Raw genomic sequence first — 23,913 nt, 5'->3', positions numbered from 1 at the left:
TTTATATACGGCCAGATGGGAGCAGCACCGAAGCACATGCTCCCAAATCGCCTGCTCATACATGCTCCCCACCAGACACAGCCAATCACAGATCAGGGTACCAGGCACTGTGATTGGCCCTGGTACACTGTGATTGCTGTACCATGTGATTAGATATGACCAATCACAGCTAATCACAACAAAACAGACTAAATTAATCAGTTTCATTCAGTAAAAATGGCTGCTCATACAATGGTTACTGGTATAAATAATCCTAATGTGTAAAAAACAAAAGCAAACAAATGGATCACTTTCCCGGAGTAGTACAGTGTTACTATGGTAACACTGTATTGCTCTGGTAAGTGTGTAAAAAAAAAATATTTTAAAAATATTTAATATTTTAAAAATATTAACTTTTTTATCACACTGTCACCAGTCAGTGTCTCTGATCACCACCACACCCATTAAATGATAAAGCTGTACTGTACTGGTGACAGTATGTGTATATATATATATAAAAAAAAGTGATATTTTGACAATTCTCACAAATATAACAACTTCAATTTGGGTGGTATTTGCACTGTCCTGATGTTTTCAGGCCTCAATAAATGAGGCCATCAATACATAAGTCGGTGGACTCTATAACTTTCCTACAGACTAAATGATACATACTGATTTCAGTTATTTTCGTCAACAAAAATTAGCAAAATACATTTTGGCCTAAATGTATGAAGAAAGATTATTTATTTGCAAACTTTTATAACAGAAGCTAAGAAAAATGTGTGTGTTTTTTTCACAATTTTTGGTCTTTAATTTTTTAGAAAAAAATATAAAAACCCCAGTGGTGATTAAATAGTACCAAAAGAATTCAGAACAGTTGTTGCCCATGTTCCTAAGGCAGAACGTTTTTTCAGGTTCTTTTACTGTTCCCCCATCTTGGACTTGCAGACCCTAGTTGTTTTCATTTGGGACCAAGTAGTCAGCTGGAATGCCCTTGGTCTGTCATACCCTTTTCATCTGAAAGATTTTCTAGCCCCTATGGATATAGGGGGTGCATACTGGCATATTGCTTTCTTAACTGCACATATACACTTTCTTGTGGGTCCCAGCATTCCATTTTGCAGCCCACCCTCTTGGCCCATCTTACACATGCCGAGTATTCACCTACTGTAGGTGTAGGACCTTATGCTTGCCTTGCAGCATTCTTTGTGGGATATCTGGATGACCTATAGCGGGAATCATTGGCACTACTTCTGTCTAACATGGTTATGTTGGTGATGCAAGTCCTGAAAAGATTCTGTACCTTAGAAATTAGTGTTGGATCCAACTCTTTGCCTGGAGCATCTGGCACCTGTTCGAGATACTGCTCAGTCCAACTTTTCCAAGTGGTGCTTTTAATTTTAGATAAAAAAGAGAGAAAAATTGGCAAAAGGCGCTACCTATGAATAGATACTATTAATTTATCTTGAATTTCTATTTATTAGTTTTATTACTTAATCCATAGCGCTGGTCACCCCTACCTTTATTATTACTTCTAATGTTAGGCTCCCAGCCTCCACTTTTGTAATCTTGGAGCTTTTTGAATCTGTGTTTATCTGTGAGAATTCTGGCTGGCTCTGGAGCTGGGACGATCCTTCATGTCAATTTTTGGTAGTTTCTTGCAATGAATGTTTGCTGGCCAAGCTGGGGTGGAGTCTTGAACAGTTTTAGTGAAATAAATGTGTACAAAAATTATCTTAGCTTAAAAGTGTGATGTCAAAGCAGTGTCCTTCAACTCTTCAGGTTAATGGCTCACTTCTTTCAGCACAACTTAAAATACAAAGTAAAAATGTGTTCCTTTAAAAGATACCATACACAATGCAATCCACCACTGTGTAATCTTTAACAGCCAATGATGGGTTGATGGATCTACTCTCCATTATTGGGCTTGCAAGGTTCTCACAGTTCCAGACCATTTGCTACCATGTCAAAAAACAGAAAGAAAGGCTTTGTAGTGTAAAGAAATCTTCTATTTATTAATAAAAAACATCATAATACACTCACATTGGCATGTGTCATGCCCGACACTAAGGAGGTAATGGCATAGACAAGTAAAGCTGCCAGCTCCAGCTGTGAACACAGGCTGCAGGTCAAAGCGCATTCTGCCTCTGATGACAACACATGTTGAAACATCTTAGGCAGAGCCGCACTCTTGAGTGAAGTTTCCCACACTGAGTCCTCTTTTCCATTTTCCAGCCTGACTACAAGGGCTCTTAAAATATAACAATTCATATAATGGGAATCCTGTAGACTCTCATACTCATGTTCTTTTTAGTGAATGTTTGAGAGTCTGTTTTTCACAGCTGGAGGTCACAGTAATAGCCTGTTCCCGGACTAGGTATTTTTTTAACAGTAGGGACCAAAAATAGGCATGATGTGTTTTTTTTTTTTTTTTTATATAAATACATTGGAAGAGGAAGTGCTGATTTATTTATTTATTTATTTCTTAATTCATTAGAAATAAACACCATGTATCTATTTAATATTGCATAATTGGTAAGGTTGAATAAGAACAACTGCCCATTCAGTTTAGCCTGTATATGTGTGTGTATTAGTCTTTACGTAGCTACCAATTTCTATATCTATGCATGTTGTGTTCACTGAAAACACATCCAAATGTTAATTTACTACCCTCCCAATTTCCAACATCTTCTCCTTGAACACATTCCCCATATGGTGTTTTGGGAAAGGAACAAACCACGCTTGTTTGTGTGTGTGTGTGTGTGTGTGTGTTTTAATCCCCTTTTTTATTACAAGCCAGGTGGGTGCTGAGGAGAATGTTATTATGTGCCCTGATTAAATTGAATGTTCTTTTCATTCACATTCATTACTAAAGAACCACATTTTTTAGAGTCGGAATCTAATGAATAGGTCTCAAAGCAGAATTAAATGCACTTTTTTTTTTTACTTTTCCTTATCCACAAGCATAGTGTGCGTACTTTCATAATTGGATAGTTACATAGTTCATGCCTCTTGTAGATATCTTCAAAAACCCCCAATGCTGTGCAATTATTGAGATTTTGTTCATTTGATTTGGTCAATGACGTCACTGTTGTATACACACTTTATTCTACATTCACAGAACATTGTCTGTGCCATGATGTGTTGACTGCCTTGCCCCATGATCACACGGCACTCTGTCCCCAGAGTTCCTTACTTACTGAAACCCCAGGTGACAGTTCATGTTGTTCACTGTTCTTGATCGGGATGAACTGTGACACTTGTATATATCATAGCACCGTGGGAACTCTGCATTCAAAAGTAAGGCTTGATCAATTCCAGCCTGGTCATGCATGGGATTTAGCGATGATGTGGTTAAAAAAAGCAAAAACTTTATTTAGGGAAGAAAATTAAAAGATTTTATGGCACAGCCTTTAGGGGGGGAGTGTGGAAAACCAGGGATACAACATCTAAAAAAACGCAGTACCGTATGATTATTACTGCGGTATATTTATTAGAGTGAAGTTTAGAAATTATGTGATTTTTGTTTTGGGCAATGTGCTCCAGGGTTTAATTCTACTTTAATGAATATGGCGGAATGAAAATGAAGCCCGTTCAATAGATTCTGACTTAGGCTGGCCATACACAGTTCATTTTGTTTTCAGCCAGAATATACCAATCAGTCGCTGCTGCCAATTGATAAACAAACAGTTGACAGTCAATTGGTAGATTGAGCAGAAATAACCATAGATGGATCAAAAATTGGCTAGTCCCTGCTGAACTGGTTCGATTTAGATCCATCTATAGGCAGACCATTCATAAGAGTAATAAAAAGAGAAATGAAAAATAAATTCATGTCCTTTTCCTTTCTTTCAAAATTTTATATGCTTTTCGTCACCTGAAAAATAAATGGATAGTTACGATTTTTTTTTTGTTTATTACCTTGTTAATGAAGAAAAATATACTCACCTTTCTTCCACTTCCTCCCTCTGCGGCCACGGCCCGCGCCGTCACTTCCTCTTTGCACTGATTCCTGGGAGCTGAACGTCATCGCTCCCAGGAATCAATGCACCTGCACCGGCCCTGCTCGTCAGTTCTGGTGCGGGCACGTCATTCCCTTCTAAACAGCTTCTGGGCATGCCCAGAAGCTGTGGAGGGATGACGCGCCCGCACCGGAAGTGACGATCGGGGCCGGTGCAGGCGCATTCTGGGAGAAGAGGACGCAGAAGAGGACGCGCTGGCTTCAGCTGCCCACATCCGAGATGGCAGCGCTGGAGAAGAAATTTTCAAGGTAAGTATTTCTTCTAATAGATAAGTGTGACCCGGGACAGTACAGAGGCTATCCATTGTGGAATGTACTAGCCCTGACTGTCCCGGGGGTATTTTTACTGAAAAAACGTTTTTGTGGCCGAAACTCCGCTTTAAGGCGTTACATGGCCCTGCTAAGCATATCTGACTTAAAATTGCGAAAGACACCTATTCTAGTAACCCTCGCAACATTTAGATCTCACATTGCAACATTGTATACGCCTGAAGGTGAATTAGACCCTGACGCAGCCAGCCACCTCCTTTTTTTTCTAATCTAAACCTTCACTTTCTTTCTGCTACTCAAATGGAATTGATGGAGGCTCCCATTACGCAGGGTGAAATTCTGGAGGCCATTAAAACTTTAAAACGTAATGAGACCAGGCCCTGGTGGGTTCTCTGCACTTTACTACCAAACTTTTTCATCCGTTTTAGCCCCTCTTCTATCCAATGCTTTTAACTTTCTTCTTCATGGTACTTCTCTAGGTAGGGACTTCCTCACATCTACTATCTATATGATTCCTAAACCTCATGTAGACCATTCCATCTGGTCTAATTATCGACCTATCTCCTTATTGAATTTGGATATTAAAATCCTGGCTAAAATCATTGCTCAGAGACTAAATAACTTTATTGGTCAGATCATTCATCGTGATCAAATGGGCTTTATACCCAGGCGCCAAACAAGTAACAATATTCGGCATGTTATCTTATTGTCTCACATTGTTAAAAAATGGCGTATCCCTACATGTTTTCTATCGTTGGATTTCAAAAAAGCATTTGATACTATCTCCTGGTCCTACATGAATTTCACACTTTGTAAGTGGGGCTTTGGACCCCATTTCTTGACCTGGGTGGCTGCCTTATACAATAAACCTAGAGCCTACATTAAAAATGCAGGTTTTAAATCGGATACTTTTCTTGTACAACGGGGAACACGTCAAGGTTGTCCTTTCTATCACCTCTACTTTTCGCCCTACTCATTGAATTGTTGGCCCAACATATTCGATTAAATACCTCCATCAAAGGTATTGAGCTGGGGGGTCACCACCACAAATTATGTCTATTTGCTAACAATGTGCTTGTATTTCTTTCCTGCCCACACATTTCTGCACCCAATCTTATTAACACTCTTAAAGGGTTACCTAGTTACATAGTTTGTCAATTTGAAAAAAGACATCAGTCCATCCAGTTCAACCTATGATGTGCTTGTGTTTGCTGTTAACCGTACATTGTATACCCCTGTATGTTGTGGTCTTTAAGGTGCCCATCTAATAGTTTTTTTAAACTAGTTTGTCGATTTGTGGTGCCTCAGGTCAGGTATGGGATTTTAAGGGCAGGAGTAAAACGAGTAAACAGTAGTAGTACAATTTGTATAAAATTTATTCGCATGTATAATTATATACAGAGATTTGAGTGAATTAATGGGTAAAGTCCCATTGTGATAGTGAAGAGAAAAGAGTAGTAGGTGTGGTTACACGTGAAAATAGTCACAACTCAACTTAAAAAAGAATGGGAAAACCAACTTAATGAGTGTTCTAGGAACTTAATGATTCTTCTACAAGAAGAATATCTGAGACAAATAAAAACCCTAGATCTTGACATCAAAAAAACCTATGAACAACTGGCCCCTCTCAAAAAAGCTCAACTATACAGTGAACAAGAAAACAAACTTAAATCACACCTGGAAGAATATGGAAAGGACATCCTACGGAAAAAAGAAAGAAAATACTGGCGGGACAAGAATGCTTTCGCCCAAGGCAGAGCTTACAAATGGACAAATCAACGAACCAACCGCAGAACCCAATATGGCAGACCTTCAGATAAAACAGGACAACATTATTATTCATCAGACTCATCCTCATACAATTCCGGCCCTGACTATCATAGAAATAGAAGAGGACCACCTCCCAAACAACAAGAACCGCAACGTAGAACAGATGAGGAAAACACTCAGGAAAATGAACCCCATTTTCAAGGAACCAATATGGCATATGAACAAGCCACACAATCAGGGAACACAGACCAACCTCCCAAAGCGTACAACATGTTTACACGATCAAAGGTCGACCAGAAACAACAGAGTGTTTTTTTAGGGAAAACGAACCCCAAACCCCCCAGGAAACACCAATCGGAGAAGAAACAGGAGGAAGAAAAACGGTAATAAACCTATCATCCCACATACTAACCAAGGAACAAAATGAAGTGCTATCTCTAGGCCTTTCCTTTTGTCCCAATACATGCCTAGATAAGTTTGAAACCATTAAAGATGTCAACTTATTTGCCAGAAACCTACTACTCAAAACTCTTTATCACAAACAACCCCAACCACAAGCCACACCTACACTCACAGCGGCTGAATTCAGAGCCATCCGGGACCTCAACCTACTACTCCAAGAAAGTGACCTAGATGACTGGGATGATCCCAGTGAACCAGACCAAGACTCTGACAATGAGGAACCAGAAGCAACTACAGATATACCTACTTTCAAAAAGAAATCAAATAAATTCCCTTCCTTTAACACCAACCCAGCAATCGCACTGTTTGTGCGACAAACCACAAAAGACATAGAAGCAATCAGAGAGAAAAAACATATGTCTAACCTGACCAACAAACAAAAACGAGCTCTTCAAGAACTCAAAAATAACGACACAATTATCATCAAGCCATCTGACAAAGGAGGCAATGTAGTTGTTATGAGCAAAGAAAAATACAAAAACATGTGCCACACAATACTCTCTAACACCAAATGTTACAAACAGATTGCCCCAATTATGATCAAATCATATGATCAAATCTTCTACACCAAAGTGGATAATGCATTCCGGGAAGGTACCATTTCCCAGAACCTATGGGAATATATAAGGACACCACACCCCAAAACTCCGACATTATATGCACTACCCAAACTGCATAAAAACATGGATGACCCACCTGGAAGACCAATTATATCCGGGAATGGAAGCATCTCAGAGTCCATGAGTAAAGTCATTGACCGATACTTACGTCCTCATGTCAAAGACCTGCCTTCTTATACTCAAGACACACTTCATCTTCTCAGGATACTTAATGACATCACCATACCAGAAGAAACCTACCTAATCACGATTGACGTGGAATCTCTATACAACAACATACCTCACACCAAAGGAATACAAATCATCGATAAAACACTTCGCTGCCACAATCAACGTGATCAAAAATTCAACCTGTTCATTACAGACATGCTACAATATATACTCAATTACAATGTCTTCACATTTGGTGGCAATTACTACATTCAAACGTGCGGGGTTGCGATGGGAACCAGCTGCGCGCCCTCATACGCCAATATTTACTTAGGCTCATGGGAGCAAGAATTTCTATCAAGCGAAGTAAACACCATCTATACTGACAAGATTCTCATATGGCAAAGATACATTGACGATATATTGATTATTTGGAACGGACCAGAACACATGATACTTGAGTTATTAACCAAGATGAATCAAAACGATTATAACATGTTTTTCACAATGTCATACAACAAACACCAAATATCGTTTCTTGATACCCTAATATATAAAGACCCCACAGGAAAAATCTCCACCACCCTCTATAGAAAGGAGACAGCAGGCAATTCCATTCTTCATGCCTCAAGCTTTCATCCACAACCCCTCATCCACTCCATACCCTACAGCCAATACCTCAGAATCAAGAGAAATTGTAATGATCCAGCCAACTTCAAATTGGAAGCTGATGCACTCACTTCCCGATTCCTAGAAAGAGGCTACACCAAAACCTCTCTACGCAAGGCATACAATCGGGCCAACAACAAAGATAGAGAAATGCTTCTCTTCAAAAACAAGCAATCCAACAAAACTGGAATTGATACTCGCATTATCATCAGATTCACCAACGAACACCAGGAAATTAGAAACATCTTTACTAAGAATTGGCCTATCCTTATGGAAGAACCCAGCACCTCAAAGTTCTTACCACACCACCCACCTATTACCTTTAGGAAAGCAGGTTCCCTCCAACAACAACTGGTACGTAGTGAATTCCAGGAAGGATCAAAAAGAGACCCATGCAAAAACAAAGGCACCTTTCCATGCGGAGACTGCGCTCAATGCCCTGTCATCCGCCAAATAACCAATACTATCTTACCGAATGGAGAACCATTTCAACCCAAGCACTTTTGCAACTGCAAAACCAAAGGAATAATATACATGATGACTTGCGAATGCGGGTCCTTCTACATAGGAAAGACCCGACAGGAATTTGGGAAGAGGGTCAACCAACACCTCCAAACTATGCACATTGGCAATTTCTATGTGCCTTTAGGCAGACACGTAAGGGACAAGCACAACTACAAAATGCCCAAAACTAACTTCATGGCCCTGGACAGGATCCACATCCCACTACGTGGGGGGGACTGGAACAAAACGTTATTACAACTAGAAATGCGCTGGATTACTCTTCTCAAGGCCACCATCCCACCAGGGCTAAATGAAGCCCAAAGTTATCGTCCATTTCTCCCAGGTTTCTCTTCAGGCAAAAAAGACTAAATTCATACCAAGGAAATCCACCTCCATTTAGACCAACCTACAATTGGCCATTTTCTGGCCATCCTACTCCCCAATACATGCTGAAAACATGATACTGGGATACCTGACCATAGAATACCCTCCCTACTCGGACCCTATTCAGACCGTCTCACATCCCCTCTCTCTTCATGATTATTATTGCTGCAACTCTATATATATCAATATATATTATATTTTGTTTATTCAATTAATCCTCTTCATATGTACTTAATTGGTATTTACACGTCTGTACATATACTGCCATGACACTGTTCATCCACTTCTTTTGCTTATTTCCTGCACTCCAGGAACTCCCGGCACGGAAAGCCCCGATTCCCCTTTTGGATCGGGGCATTTTTAAGCCAATCGGTCGGTCCTGCACCCTCCACTATCCCCCTTGGGATTTTTTGGCTTTCCTCCGTGTCGGCGGCCGCAGGGGCACGTCCGCACGGCTACAAGGGATGCCGCATCTGCCGCGTGCAGACGCATCTCACGTCAGACCACGGACACCGCCCATAGGCGTCACACAGCGCATCACTGCGCATGTGCGACAGCCTTTAAAAGGCCGGGGAACACCTCCAGATCCTCAGTCTCTCCCGGATCGCAGGAGGACAGGACCTGGAGGCAACATGCTGCAACACCATACCAATACCTTCTACAAAACGTAAGCATGGACTTGAAAAGATGTACCAACATCTCTCCATCAAGTCCTTACTTTTCAAACCTTCAGTACTGCATTCAAGGATGTTTATTTAATTTTACCTCAAACCATCCTTTACTTTACTATGCATCTTTCTTATATACCTTGCACCTCAGATGACTCCCATCAATGTGCAAACACCACAGATGATCTCCATCAATGTGGAAAGTTATACACTATAGCCACATTGAACTACATTGGACCAGAAAACACGTGGCCCAAGAAGTAATTATTATTATTATATTTTTATACTACTTTTCACCAACAACTCTTCAGGTTGTTTTACTTGTGGCTCCAACTACAACCATACCGCACTTTTCTCACCCAATACAGCATTGTTCCTGCAGCTCCTGGAAAAAGTCTGGGAAAGCAATACTCCAGAAAGTGGACAAAAAATATGTATGTTTATCTACTTCTTCATATATAACTTAAACTTGAGCAAATATATGCTACTATTTCTGACATTCATTGTACTTATTCCTAGAATCGGTAACATCCTTGATAAAGGCCGCTACTAGGCCGAAACATGTTGGAATACCGATCAGGCCCCTCTCTGCAACCATCTTCCCATTCTTTGATATGAGGAACAGCAGAGCAGGACCATTTACCTTTCTTGTCTAAGTCACTATTTTCACGTGTAACCACACCTACTACTCTTTTCTCTTCACTATCACAATGGGACTTTACCCATTAATTCACTCAAATCTCTGTATATAATTATACATGCGAATAAATTTTATACAAATTGTACTACTACTGTTTACTCGTTTTACTCCTGCCCTTAAAATCCCATACCTGACCTGAGGCACCACAAATCGACAAACTATACTCTCGGGATGGTGGCAGAAACTATTTCTTTCCCTTCCAGTTAAGATCCAAAAAACATTTCTTCAGTTTTTTTAAACTATCGATGCTCCCTGCTGATACGACTGCTTGTGGAAGAGAATTCCACATCCTTACTGCTCTGACAGTGAAGAACCCCTTACGTATTTTAAGGTTAAACCGTTTTTCCAGAGTGGCCACGTGTCTTATTGTATTCCCTTTCTCTCAAATGTTTGTTCCTTATGCTAGGGTTGCCAGTACAGTATTTGTATATTGATATCATATCCCCCCTCCCAGAGAGAATAAGTTCAGTGCTTGTAGTCTTTCCTCATAGCCAATGTTCTCCATTCCCCTAATTATTTTTATTGCCCTTATATATATAGAAAGTTAGCTTACACTGATGCTATACTGACATATTGGAGCAACCAGGGTTGGTTAATGCTCAGAGAGGATAATTCCTGGACACCTTTTAACATCCCATCACAGCCTGCAGGGCTTGTAAACAAAAATTTAGTTTCCCCTTCCCCCCCCCTTCCTTCCCCAAAAAACCCTCTTCCCCCCTCCCCCAGGAATTTAACGCGTACAGGGGGAGGGGCTACCTGTTTGATGTCACCCATTGCCATTTCACAGTAAGCCGACTGGACACCGGCTTTTTCACATTGCCATATTGAATCATCTTGATTGTTTGTGCAATACAATATAAATCAAGTGTTTTTATTCAACTGATCACTCTTAGATTTTTGCTTTCATTGTTCCTTATGTGTTCCTCCCTTTTGGGAGTCTCTGTGGTGGATTTAGGTTGCTCTGGTTCTTTGCTATGCATGTTGGAAGCACAGTATATTTACTGCGGCAGTCAGCCCCGGCCAGGCAGAGTGACGTAGGTCTACGTCGCTCGCCTGTCACTCCTTCTAGAGCCAATAGCCCGCCTCGGCTCATTCACGGAGGAGTGCAGGAGTGTGACTGGCGGACCCGATGTCCGCCGGTCACACTACGATCGCCGGCACAGCGGGAGAAAGACAGAGCGGCTTGTGTAAACAAGCCGCCTGTCAGTTCTCCCTGTGTAAAAATGAAGATCAGACGGTTCTGCTATGTAGAACCGTTGATCTTTGTTTTTACACCAATAGCAATGTCCCTACACAGTTAGAAGCACGCCCCTAGGACACACTTAACCCCTCCCTGTCCAATACTGTTAACCTCTTCCCTGCCAGTGTCATTTTTGCAGTAACAGTGCATATATATAGCACTGATTACTGCAGTAATGTCACTGGTATCCCCAAAAGTGTCAAAAATGTCAGTCAAGGGTCCGATCTGTCCGCCGCAATGTCGCAGTACCGCAAAACAAATCGCAGATCGCCGCCATTACTCGTTAAAAAAAAAAAACACCAAAAATGACAAAAATCTTTCCCTTTGTTAATAAACGCGATAACTTTTGCGCAAACCAATCAAAATACGCTTTTTGCAATTTTTTTTACCAAACATAGGTAGCGTAAAACAAATTGGCCGAAGATGTTAAAAAATTTTGATTTTTACATTTTTTTGGGGGGAAATTTCATATAAAAAAAAAGTGAAAAATATTGTTATTTTTGCAAAAATTACGCTCTTTTTTTTGTTTATAGCGCGTGATCAAAAAATCGCACAGGTGATCAAATACCACCAAAAGAAACCTCTGTTTGTGGGAAAAAAAGGACGTGAAATTCGTTTAGGTACAGCGTCGCACGACCGCGCAATTGTCCGTTAAAGTCACGTAGTAAAAAATCGCAAAAAACCCCCTGGTCAGGAAGGGGGTAAAATCTTCCGGGGCTTAAGTGGTTAAAGTCAAGCTTATTAGACCTGCTGGTAACACAGGGGTCTAATTTTGAGGTGAGCACAGTAGCTTGGTAATAGGTGAAGGATCATCACCTGAAGTGGATCCCAAACTCATCTTTTTCCTCACTTGCCATTGGATCTCGTTCTGTAAATGGGACTTTTGGGCTTACCTGTCCTCCCTCCTATATTTGCTATAGATATATATATATATATATATATATATATATATATATATATATATACTGTATATATATATACTGTATATATATATATATATATATATATATATATATATTGCATTTTAGCTGATGTTCTAACATTTATTATGCTGCACTTATTTTTGTTGTATTTTCAGTTTTGGGTTTGGCGATTAAGCTTTTTGTGTTCAGCTGCATATTTATTTGCATATTTATTTACATATTAATTTTTACTATTTGCGCTGATTGCATTTTGCTTATAATAATGATGTTGGGTGAGAAGACCTGGCTCTCTTTCTCCACTCTAATTACATCCCAAAGGTGTTCTATCAGGTTGAGGTCAGAACTCTGTGCAGGCCAGTCAAGGTCCTCCACCCCATACCTGCTCATCAATGTCTTAATGGACCTTGCTTTGTGCACTGGTCCAAATCATTTGGTGCAGAGGAGATCATGGTGTGGGGTTGTTTTTCAGGTGTTGGGCTTGGCCCCCTAGTTCCAGTGAAGGGACCTCTTAAGGTGTCAGCATACCAAGACATTTTGGACAATTTCACGCTCCCAACTGTGTGGGAACAGTTTGGGGATGGCCCTTTCCTTTTCCAACATGACTGCACCCCAGTGCACAAAGCAAGGTCCATAAAGACAGGAATGGGCAAGCTAGGGGTGGAGGAACTTGACAGACCTGCAAAAAGTCCTGACCTCAACTCAATAGAACATCTTTGGGATGATTTAGAGCTGTAATTGCGATCCAAGCCTTCTCGTCCACATCAGTGCCTGACCTCACAAACGTTTTTCTGGAAGAATGGTCAAACATTCCCATAGACACACTCTTAAACCTTGTGGACAGACTTTCCAGAAGTGCTAAAGCTGTTATAGCTGCAAAGGATGGGCCAACTCAATATTGAACTCTACGGACTAAGACTGGGATGCCATTAAAGTTCATGTGCGTGTAAAGGCAGGCATCCCAATACTTTTTGTATTATAGCGTATGTTATATTTGGTAAGTCCACCCAAGAGTAATGTTTAATTATATGAGGAGCCCAAAGGGCCATGTCACTTTCTAGTTTTTTGCATGTCTTGAATATCATAACAGCAATATTTTCCTTCTATAAATACCAACTTCTAGGTTTATGAATCGGCTATAAATTCTGTTTGCCTTGAGATTTTAAAGCATTCCTGCATACATTTGCATGTTCCAGCATTTCTTATTGAATTCTCTTTCATATAAATAATTACAAAACTCAACAGGGATCACGGCAGGGAGGTGTAAAAATCATAGCAGATGTGAAGACCGAGATATCTCACCAATGGAATCCCTGAGAGATATTGTCAGATAGTTTACCTCCCCAGTATTTACTAAAAGCTGAAATATTAGATTTGTGGGGAAATTCAATTTTATGTTTCTAATATCATGATTTCAAATTTTTCGGAAGGTTCTTTACAATCTTGTCCTTTTTGTTTTAGGTAGGAAACCTGGGACTTCTCTTCATGCTTCTCTTCTTTATTTATGCAGCTCTAGGAGTGGAGCTGTTTGGGAAACTTGGTGGGTATACTTTATAAACATTCAGAAATGTTATGACTGTGGGATTATCTTGTAAGGCTCCATGCACACTACTGTAAGAATTTTACTGATCACATAGGCAAGTTTTTCCTGGAACAAAAGTTCCTGCGTAAATGATCAGTAAAATGCTTTTAGATTTGTTTTTTTAAATACCAGTATGTAAAATTGTAGTTTCTATCCTCCTGCTTTTTTAATACCAGAATGCACTTTATGCAACTGGTATATGTGCATTAAACACAGAGGCGTACTGAGGGTCTCCAGCACCCTTGGCGAGGAGCTTTATTGGTGCCCCCCCCCCCGAAAGAGAGGGGGGTTTACACAGAGAGAGAGAAAGAGGGGGGGTTTGACAGAGAGACAGGGGGGGTTGACAGAGAGAGAGAGGGGGTGACAGAGAGAGAGAAGGGATGACAGAGAGAGAGGGGGCTGACAGAGAGAGAGGGGGGCAGAGAGAGAAAGAGAGGGGGGACAGAGAGAGAAAGAGAGGGGTGACAGAGAGAGAGGGTGGAAGAGAGAGAGGGGTTACAGAGAGAGAAGAGAGAGGGGGTGACAGAGAGAGAGAGGGGGGGGTTGACAGAGAGAGAGAAAGGGGGTGACAGAGAGAGAGAGAAAGAGGTGACAGAGAGAGAAAGAGAGAGAGAGAGGTGACAAAGAGAGAGAGGGGGGTGACAGAGAGTGTGAGAGAGAGGGGGACAGAGAGAGAGAGGGGGGTGACAGCGAGAGAGGGGGGTAACAGCGAGAGAGAGGGGTGACAGAGAGAGAGAGAGGCGGTAGAGAGAGGAGGTGACAGAGAGAGGGGGTGACAGAGAGAGGGGGGTGACAGAGAGAGAGAGGGGGGTGACAGAGAGAGAGAGGGGGGTGACAGAGAGAGAGAGGGAGAGAGAGGGGGTGGCAGAGAGAGGGGGTGACAGAGAGAGAGAGAGAGTGTCAGAGAGAAAGGGGGGTGGCAGAGAGAGAGAGGGGTGACAGAGAGAGAAAGAGAGGGGGTGACAGAGAGAGAGGGGGGTGGAAGAGAGAGAGGGGTGGCAGAGAGAGAGAGAGAGAGAGGGGGTGGCAGAGACAGAGAGGGGGGTGACAGAGAGAGGCAGTGACAGAGAGAGAGAGTGTGTGACAGAGAAAGAGAGGGGGGGTGACAGAGAGAGAGAGAGAGAGTGAGTGTGACAGAGGGAGAGGGGGTGACAGAGCGAGACAGGGGGTGACGGAGAGAGAGAGAGAGGGGAGAGACAGAGAGAGAGAGAGAGGGGGGAGACAGAGAGAGAGATAGAGAGGGGGGGTGACAGAGAGAGAAAGAGAGGGGGGTGACAGAGAGAGAGGGGGTGACAGAGAGAGGGCGGTGACAGAGAGAGAGAGAGAGTGTGACAGAGGGAGAGGGGGTGACAGAGAGAGGGAGGGGGTGACAGAGAGAGAGGGGGTGATGGAGAGAGAGAGAGGGGGAAGACAGAGAGAGAGAGGGGGTGACAGAGAGAGATAGGGGGTGACAGAGAGAGAGAGAGAGGGTGACAGAGAGAGAGGGGGTGACAGAGAGAGAGGGGGGGTGACAGAGAGAGCGAGGGGGGTGACAGAGAGAGAGGGGGTGACAGAGAGAGAGAGAGAGAGTGTGACAGAGAGAGAGAGGGGGTGACAGAGAGAGAGAGAGGGTGTGACGGAGAGAGAGAGAGGGGGGTGACAGAGAGAGAGAGGGGGGTGACAGAGAGAGAGGGCGGTGACAGAGAGAGGGGGGGTGACAGAGAGAGAGTGAGTGTGACAGATGGAGAGGGGGTGACAGAGAGAGACAGGGGGTGACAGAGAGAGAGGGGGGGATAGAGAGAGAGAGAGGGGGTGACAGAGAGAGGGGGGTGACAGAGAGAGAAAGAGAGAGGGGTGACAGAGAGAGAGAGGGGGGGTGACAGAGAGAGAGGGCGGTGACAGAGAGAGAGAGGGGTGACAGAGAGAGAGACTGAGTGTGACAGAGGGAGAGGGGGGGACAGAGAGAGAGAGGGGGTGACAGAGAGAGAGGGGGTGAGAGAGAGAGAGGGGGGAAGACAGAGAGAGAGGGGGGGAGACAGAGAGAGAATGGGGGATGACAGAGAGAGAAAGAGAGGGGGTGACAGAGAGAGGGGGTGACAGAGAGAGAGAGAGTGTGACAGAGAGAGAGAGAAGGGGGTGACAGAGTGAGAGAGAAGGGTGTGACAGAGAGAGAGGGGGGGTCCCCCAGTCAGCTTTGCGTGGGAGAGGAGGTTGAAGGAGTCTCACCGTGATGAGTGGTGGTACGGGCTCAAGGATTGGAGCCGCACACTGCCTGGGGGCGCCTGGGGTACAGGCTGAGTTGAGGGTGCAAAAATCACTGCTAACACTGCCAACTTTTTTGCGCCCCCCCCCCCCCTCGGCCTGCCCCCTTGGCGGGCGCCAATCTGGCCAACCCCTTGGTACGCCCCTGATTAAACATATCTTCAGAAACAGATTGTTTGATTTGAGTTATAGGACTGACTGCAGTGCATGTTTATGTACCCAAGTGCTTGTCCCCATTAACCACTTGACATCGGGAAGCTTTACCTCCCTTTATGACAGGCCATTTTTTTGTAATACAATTGCTGGGTTGTGCGACACTATACACCAATAACATTTTTGTCCACCTTCCCACCCCCCACCCACAATTAGAGCTTTTTTTGGTGGTATTTGAACACCTCTTTTGCTTTTATGTTTTGCTCTATAAATATAAAAAATAAAAAATAAAAAATATATATATTTTTCCACTTTCTGTTATAAAATATACCCAATAAAAAAATGTAAAAAATCAAATTTCTTCATCAATTTAGGCTAATATGTTTTCTGCTACATATTTTTGGTAAAAAAAAAAACCCAATAAGCATATATTGATTGGTTAAGCGCAAACGTTATAGCATCTACAAACTATGGGATATATATATATATATATATATATATATATATTTGTACATTTTTACATTTAATGAGCAACCTATAGCGGGAGTGCAATATTGTGGCAGACAAATCGGATCCCATACTCACCCTTTTGACACTTTTTGGGGACCAGTGACCCTAATACATTGATCAGTGCTAAAAAATCGACATTGTCACTGTACTAATGACACTGGCTGGGAAGGAGTTAACATCAGGGGTGATGATATGTTAACTGTATGCCTAGCCTGTGCTTACTCACTGTGGGGGAGGTGCTTTGACTAGGGGAAGATAAAGATCCATTTTCTGGTTTTGCAGAAACACAGGATCAATCCTCACAGAAGGACAATCTGCCTTGTTTACATAGGCAGATTGCCATTCTGCCTGCATCCTGTGTAATCGGTGGGTGCTGGTGGGAATGTGGGTTGCCAGCGGCGTGCACGCATGCCCTAGACCCAAAAGTGTCAGATCACATACTAGGTACGTAATCTGGCACAGAGCATCCGCCCTGCCGCAGTAAATGTACAGTCGGTGGTCCAGAAGTGGTTAAAAACAATACACCTGCATTCAGATCTGTAAACAAAAAAATCCTTTAAAAATTGTTTTTTTTTTTTTTTTTTTTTTACACCTGTGTGCATGAGACATTATTCTGAAGAGATGCTAATGTCTTGCTTTCACTCTTCAGTTTGTGATAATGATCATCCTTGTGAAGGAATGAGCCGCCATGCTACCTTTGAGAACTTTGGGATGGCCTTCTTGACTCTCTTCCAGGTATCTACTGGAGATAATTGGAATGGAATAATGAAGGTAAAATTCAGATTTTTTTTTTTTTTTTTAAAACTCTTTGTACATTCACAGTTTTTTACACTGATGTTATTCACATGTTTCATTCCAAGATATATCTAAAAAATAAAAGGATTTTTCCTTGCTCGGAAAAAAAGGTAGAGAAATGTAAATCATTGCTTTATCATCCATTAGCCAGATGCATATCCAGAACTACTGGTGTATATTGAAAATAAGATGTAATATTTAAGAGCCATGTGTTCCAGGTTGCATACAGCGGTTTCAGGCTATTTGACCATCATCAGTGCCCTCATGTGTGGAAACCATAGCTTCTATGGAGTAGGATTTGAAACCTAAAGGACAGTATAGTCATACAGATTATGGTGAGCAATCAAAAAGTTCTCAAATCAGTTCATAATCCATGCAAGCTATAGCTGACCAGGATCAGGGAAGCACAAGAGAAGATGATCTGGGAAAGCACAGAATACTGCACTCACAAGGATGGCAGGAAGTTGGGTTGCTGGCCTTACAGACAGGCAGGAGCAGAGAGGTATTTTACAACTGTGAGATTCTGGCCTTAGAGTAACACAGGGGTAACAGTATGTATGAAAAACAGAGGTGTACAGGGTTCTTGGTACCGATAGACAGCGAATGTGGGAACCCTTGGAAAGGCTGAGTCTTTTCCAGAGCTCCTGAAGGTGGTTGTGTTGCAGCTCTCTTCCAGGCCGCAGCCCTCTAGCTCACCTAAGCAGGCAGTGACCGGGAACTAAGGCCTGATAAGCAAGTAAGAGTCCCTTGCAGGGTGTGTGAGAAAATTGAATCAACAGCAGGGGAACTACCAATGTTGAACAAATCCTTTAGGATAACAGGTGACAGTGGAACCTTGCAAGCTGAAACTATGAAACTACATGTACCAGCATTGATGCTTCCCAAGGATGTTATTTTTTACTTCAATCATTTTTTATTAGAAAGATTTTGCAATAATATACAACAATATAAGTAAGAAAAAAGGGAATCAAAGAAAAGGGGGCACGGGAGAGAGCCCAAATACAGGGAACAGTGATTATAAACTGACAGTGTCAAGAAGTCCACAGTGACATGAACCATCCGCCACGTAAAACTCAATAATGCAATGTGGGGATATGGGTAAACATGATACATATAACATCAGAAAACACATCCCCCCATCCCAAGCAATCCCAAACGTATATGGTCCCAAAGAAAAAGTTGGGGGGACCCATAAACTCAGGCAGGGCGGCCGCAGATGACCATCCTCCCAAGGATAGGACTGGAAAGGTAAAACAATAACGGGGAAGAGGGGATGAGGAGAGAAAGGGGGAGAGAGGGAGGAGAGACACATAAACTTTGCATAAAAGCCCTGACTGGTGCAGCTAGGGGGCAACCCCCAAGGGGAGCAAGTGCAAAAGCCTACTCCACCCCCAAAGAGGCCCAAAAAGCCCAGGAGGTACCATTCAACCCAAGTCGGCCCGGGGGTCTCCTTCCAAGTATCGCATCCATGGATGCCAGACCTTCTCAAACAGCTTCACCCTATCATTCAGTACAGCAGATAAACGTTCATTAATCATCAGCCAAGGCAATTTGGCTCTAAACATTTCAAAGGGTATTGTTGCCGAGCACCAGGACCGTGCTATCACTATTCTTGCCGCCACAAAAAGAAATCGTATAAGCAATTTGGCTCCTTTGGGAGCATCCGTCACCATCTCCCCCAGCAACGCCTGTCGCGGGGACTTCCTCAGGTTCACTTGGGTCAAGGAATAAATAAAATTATAGATTCGTATCCAGTAGCGCCGTACTTTCGGGCAAACCCACCACACATGATAGGCCGTCCCCTGTTGACCACTGCCCCTGAAACACATCGGAGAAGCCCCCGGGACACAAGCCGCCAACCGTGTAGGAACCATATACCATTGCAGGAGAACCTTGTAATTTGCCTCAATGATAGATGTGTTAATAGGGGACCTAGAGGCAGTGGCAGCTAGCTTATGTCAATCCGCCAGGTCCAGAGTCTCCTGCAGGTCCCCCTCCCAAGCCCCCATATAACTTAGTTTGCATGAATCGGAGGATGTCAGAATAGCATATATTTGAGAAATTTGGCCCTTTAGTTTATCAAATTGTTTGCACAAGAATTCCAATCAGGTTCTACAAGCGAGATCATACCCGCATTACAGAGTCTTGGCGTAGTGTGCAATTTGAGCATAGCGATAGCATTCGAACTCTGGCATATGCAACTTTTCCATCAAAACCCGTTTGGTGAAAAGACCCCTGTGGTCACAGACATCCGCGATTCACAGCAAGACCTTGTTCGTCCACCACGAGAACGCCCGGGGCTCAAGGCCCGGGCAAAGTCAGGGTTTCCGAACAAGGGGGCCAGCGGCCTGTGCGGGGATACAAATTGAAATTACCTAGAAAGCCTATCCCCCAGCCCCAGGGAGAGAGAAAGTGAAGGACACATAATGGCCGGGTGGGACCTGGCAGGGAGCCACAGCAGGTGAGAGAGTGGGTAAGCCCCAGTAGAAACAGACTCCATCCGCAGCCACAAAGGCAGTGCGGTCCCCGAATGGGATCTGATGAGCTGGGCTATTTGAGGTGCATAAAAATACTTAGAGGTCCGGGACCCCCAGGCCCCCCCCTCCCCCTGGGAGCGTGGAGAGTGCGCTTGTTAACCCGCGGCTTCTTAGTACCCAAAACAAATGAAAGCATTTTCTTCTGAAAGGAAATAACATCCAGTTTATGAAGTCGTATAGGAAGGGTACGAAATAAATATAACAGTTTCGGAAGTACCACCATTTTTAAGGAATGAATTCTGCCAAACCAAGATGGGGGCCTAAGTTGCCATCTGATGAGGTCCTCCGAAAGTTGTCTAAACAATGGCTGGTAGTTCATGGCATATAAAGTGCGTAAAGAGGGAGTAAGGTTGATCCCCAAATAGGGAAGAGCCTGAGCCTGCCATTGAAAAGAAAAGTTTTGTTTCAGTAGCTCCACCGTGCTATGATCTAGAGAAACATTCAGTGCCCGAGATTTTGCATGATTGACCGTGAGTCCCGAGATCCGTGAGAAGTGGCCAAGCACTTTATATAGGTTAGGTATGGAGATAATCGGGGAGGAGAACAACATTAAAATGTCGCCTGCAAAGAGCAGACACTTATTATCCACCCCTCCACAGGCAAGACCGTGAATATCCCGATGTCGCCGGATGCTAATCGCCAGGGGCTCCAGTGCCAGGACGAAAAGCAACGGCGACAGAGGGCATCCCTGTCTAGTACCCTATGGATCCCTAGAGGGGCCGATCTGTGATATATGATAAGGCCTCCGGTTTATCATATAACACCTTAAGGATAGACAGTGGGCCAAACCCATATTTTTCCATCACATATAGGAGATACAGGAGAGGGGGTCGAATGCCTTGTGGACATCCAGGGAGAGCAACATCCCCTTCCTGTGTCCACAAGCATCCCAATCAGAATGAAGGGCCGAGATTACATCAATAACCCTCCTGGTTTGGTTAGAGGCCTGTCTAGCAGGCACAAACCCAGCCTGGTCAGGGTGCATATAGGAAGCTAAAAAGGAGTTAAGCCTGTTGGCCATGACCTTTAAGTCCACATTGATCAAGGATATAGGGCGGTAGTTCGCACATTCACTGTGGTCCTTCCCTGGTTTAGGTATTACATGTATAAATGCGCTATTTTCGTGGGACAGAAGGGGCTCCCCCTTGCGTAGGGCATTAAAATAGGAGCACATATGAGGGATCAAAAGCTCCCCATATTTCCGGTAATAGTAACCAGAAAATCCATCCGGACCCGGGCCTTAGATGGATTCTGGCTCTTCATAGCAACCATGACTTCCGATTCATCAATATCCTTGTCCATAAGTTCCATGTGAGCAGTACTGAGCTTAGGCAAGGGGACGTCTGCAAAAAATGTGTCCGCTTGTGCAAACTGGAACCGTTCCGGTGCCATATACAAATCTGAGCAAAAGTCATAAAATTCTGCAACCACCGATTTCGGATTTTCGGACATTTGGCCATTCTTAAGGCGTAGCTTGGGAAGTGCCGCAGTAAAATTCCGAGGGTTCAGTTTCCTAGCCAAAAGTGTATTTGGCTTGTCCCCTAACGCGTAAAATTTATGTTTAGACCAGCGGAGTGATTTTTCCGCCCGCGTAGTAAGGCTAAGATTTAGGGCCGCCCGTGCCATATCTATTTTATGTCTAATATCAATGTGCGGGAAACTGCGCTGTTCCGCCCGTAGAGAGGCTAACTGCGCCTCCTGTTGTTTAATAACTCTGTCATTATGCCTCTTAGTCCTGTCAGCCAACTGAAGCAACTTGCCTCTAATGGTAGCCTTATGTGCCGACCAGTTGTTGGAGGGAGACGTATCAGAAGGCTGGTTTGTAGCAAAAAAAACAACGTATCTCCATCTTCACTTCCGAACAAATGGTCGGGTCACTCAGCAAAGAGGCATTGGGACGCTATGGGGATGGGAGGGTCGGGACCAGAGATCAGATGGAGTCATGCGTAATGGGGAGTGATCTAACCATGAAGTGTCCATTATTTTCACAGAAGTGATGTAGGGCAGCATTGTCTGTACCAAGATATGGTCAATTCTAGAGTACGTATGATGGACGTGGGAGAAAAAAGTTTAGTCCTTAGTAGAGGGATTACATTCCCTCCAGGCATCCACCAGTAGGATATGAAGCCTAAAAAAGAAAAAAAAATCATAAGGGCAATATACAAATATATAGGGGGACAAGGGAAGAGAGGAAGGGAGGGGAAAACGAGCCAGAGAAGAGAAAGAGCAAGAATCAAAGAGAGAGTAAGGCAAAAAGGGAAAGGGAAATAGGTGGACCAGAAGGCCCATAGGCTAACACCGGTCTCCGGGCCCAGCCTAACTACCGAGTGCAACATTGCCCCCACCCCAAAGGATGAAGGCAAGGGTACACAAAAATAGGTGGCAAGCGTGTACACCAAAACCTGCAAACATATATCCAAAAGGTCAGGACAAGACCTAAAACTATTTTTAAACTGAAGAACCCCAACTCTGGTCCAGGGACACCGAACAGTCCCAGGACCGAGAGAGACACCCTGGACAGGGGTCACCAGTCAAAGTGACAGGGCACTACATGTGCAGCCAAAAACAGAGCCTTATAACATGGCGCAGTCTGCTTCAGGTGGGCTGAACATCTCTGCGGGAGGGGGGACGGTGGGACCGAAGCTTCGGTGTGGTCCAGATGGGCGAAAGCGAACCATCATTCCCCTCTCCCTGTCTGGGGGAGGACGACTCTTTGGAAATGATGCCCAGTTGAAGTAGGAGATCTTCCCCATCATTGAACTTGGTAAAGGAATGGGATTTGCCATTGTAGGTAAAGGAGAGCTTAAAGGGAAAGGACCAGCGATACTTTATCTGTTGCTTGATGAGCTGTTGCAATAGCAGCTTCATGGTTCTTCTTTTCTGTATTGTGGAAGGAGCCAAGTCCGTAAAGAGTTGGACAGGAGTACCCAAAAGGGATAGGTCGGGCTTAAGTCTAGCAGCTGACATAAACTTTTCCTTCACCCCATAGTAGTGAGGCTTAACCACCACATCTCGGGGGAGGCCATTTTGCCGTGGGGCCATAAGTGCCCTGCGGACTTACAATTTCCAGTTGATGGGGCCTTAAATCAGGAATCAGTTCCTTCATAAGTTCCTGGACCGTGCTTTCCAGATCCACCACCGCTTCAGGGAGCCCCCTAATACGTATGTTGAACCGGCGGGACCTGTTCTCCAGGTCCTCGATTTTAGAGTAGGCCTCCTCCAGGCGCTCATGTAGCTCAGAGATCATGCGGGAGTTCTGGTTAACCCTTGCAATAGTACCGTCCATTTTAGTTTCTATAGTGTCTAGTCTGGTCCCAATCGACTGGAAATCTTGTTTAAGATCAGTCGTGATGATTGTACAAGCCTTAGAAAGTTCCTGCTGCAATAAGTTGGAGAAGCGGGCTATAAGCACTGCATCACCCGCATATACAGGCGGTGTGTTCGCATGATTAGAATCCAGGAAGGACTGAGTGGGGCTCTGCTGACTATGCTGGCTGAAGGCCAATTCAGCCATATCAGCCATCTGTTTGTCCAGTGAGGAGGCCGGGGATCCCTCATTAGGCCGCAGGCCTGAAAAAAGTGCTGGGGATGAGGGGCATGGGGAGCTCTGTCCCTGTATCATGGCCGGAATGTCTCCCCCCTCCTGGGCATAATGTACCTCCAGGGATGCTGCGGAAGTAGTGGCCAGTGTCCGGTCCGCTGTGGGGGGCTGCCCGGAGTCCGGCGCCCCGTGCGCGT

General features: G+C 43.8%; 1 protein-coding gene across 1 annotated transcript in view; it reads left to right on the top strand.

Annotated features, from left to right (window-relative positions):
• The window catches only part of CACNA1I (calcium voltage-gated channel subunit alpha1 I), a 2,042,880-nt gene that overhangs the window by 1,752,190 nt on the left and 266,777 nt on the right, over positions 1 to 23,913 (top strand). The window contains exons 28-29 of the mRNA XM_082266478.1: positions 13,819 to 13,897; positions 17,493 to 17,614. Of these exons, the coding sequence (XP_082122604.1) occupies positions 13,819 to 13,897; positions 17,493 to 17,614 (201 nt within the window). The remainder of the gene's footprint in view (positions 1 to 13,818; positions 13,898 to 17,492; positions 17,615 to 23,913) is intronic.

This window comes from Pelophylax lessonae (genome assembly GCF_965119305.1).
Source record: "Pelophylax lessonae genome assembly, chromosome: 8".
NCBI classification, from domain to species: domain Eukaryota; kingdom Metazoa; phylum Chordata; class Amphibia; order Anura; family Ranidae; genus Pelophylax; species Pelophylax lessonae.
This window is presented reverse-complemented; position numbering and strand designations above follow the sequence as displayed.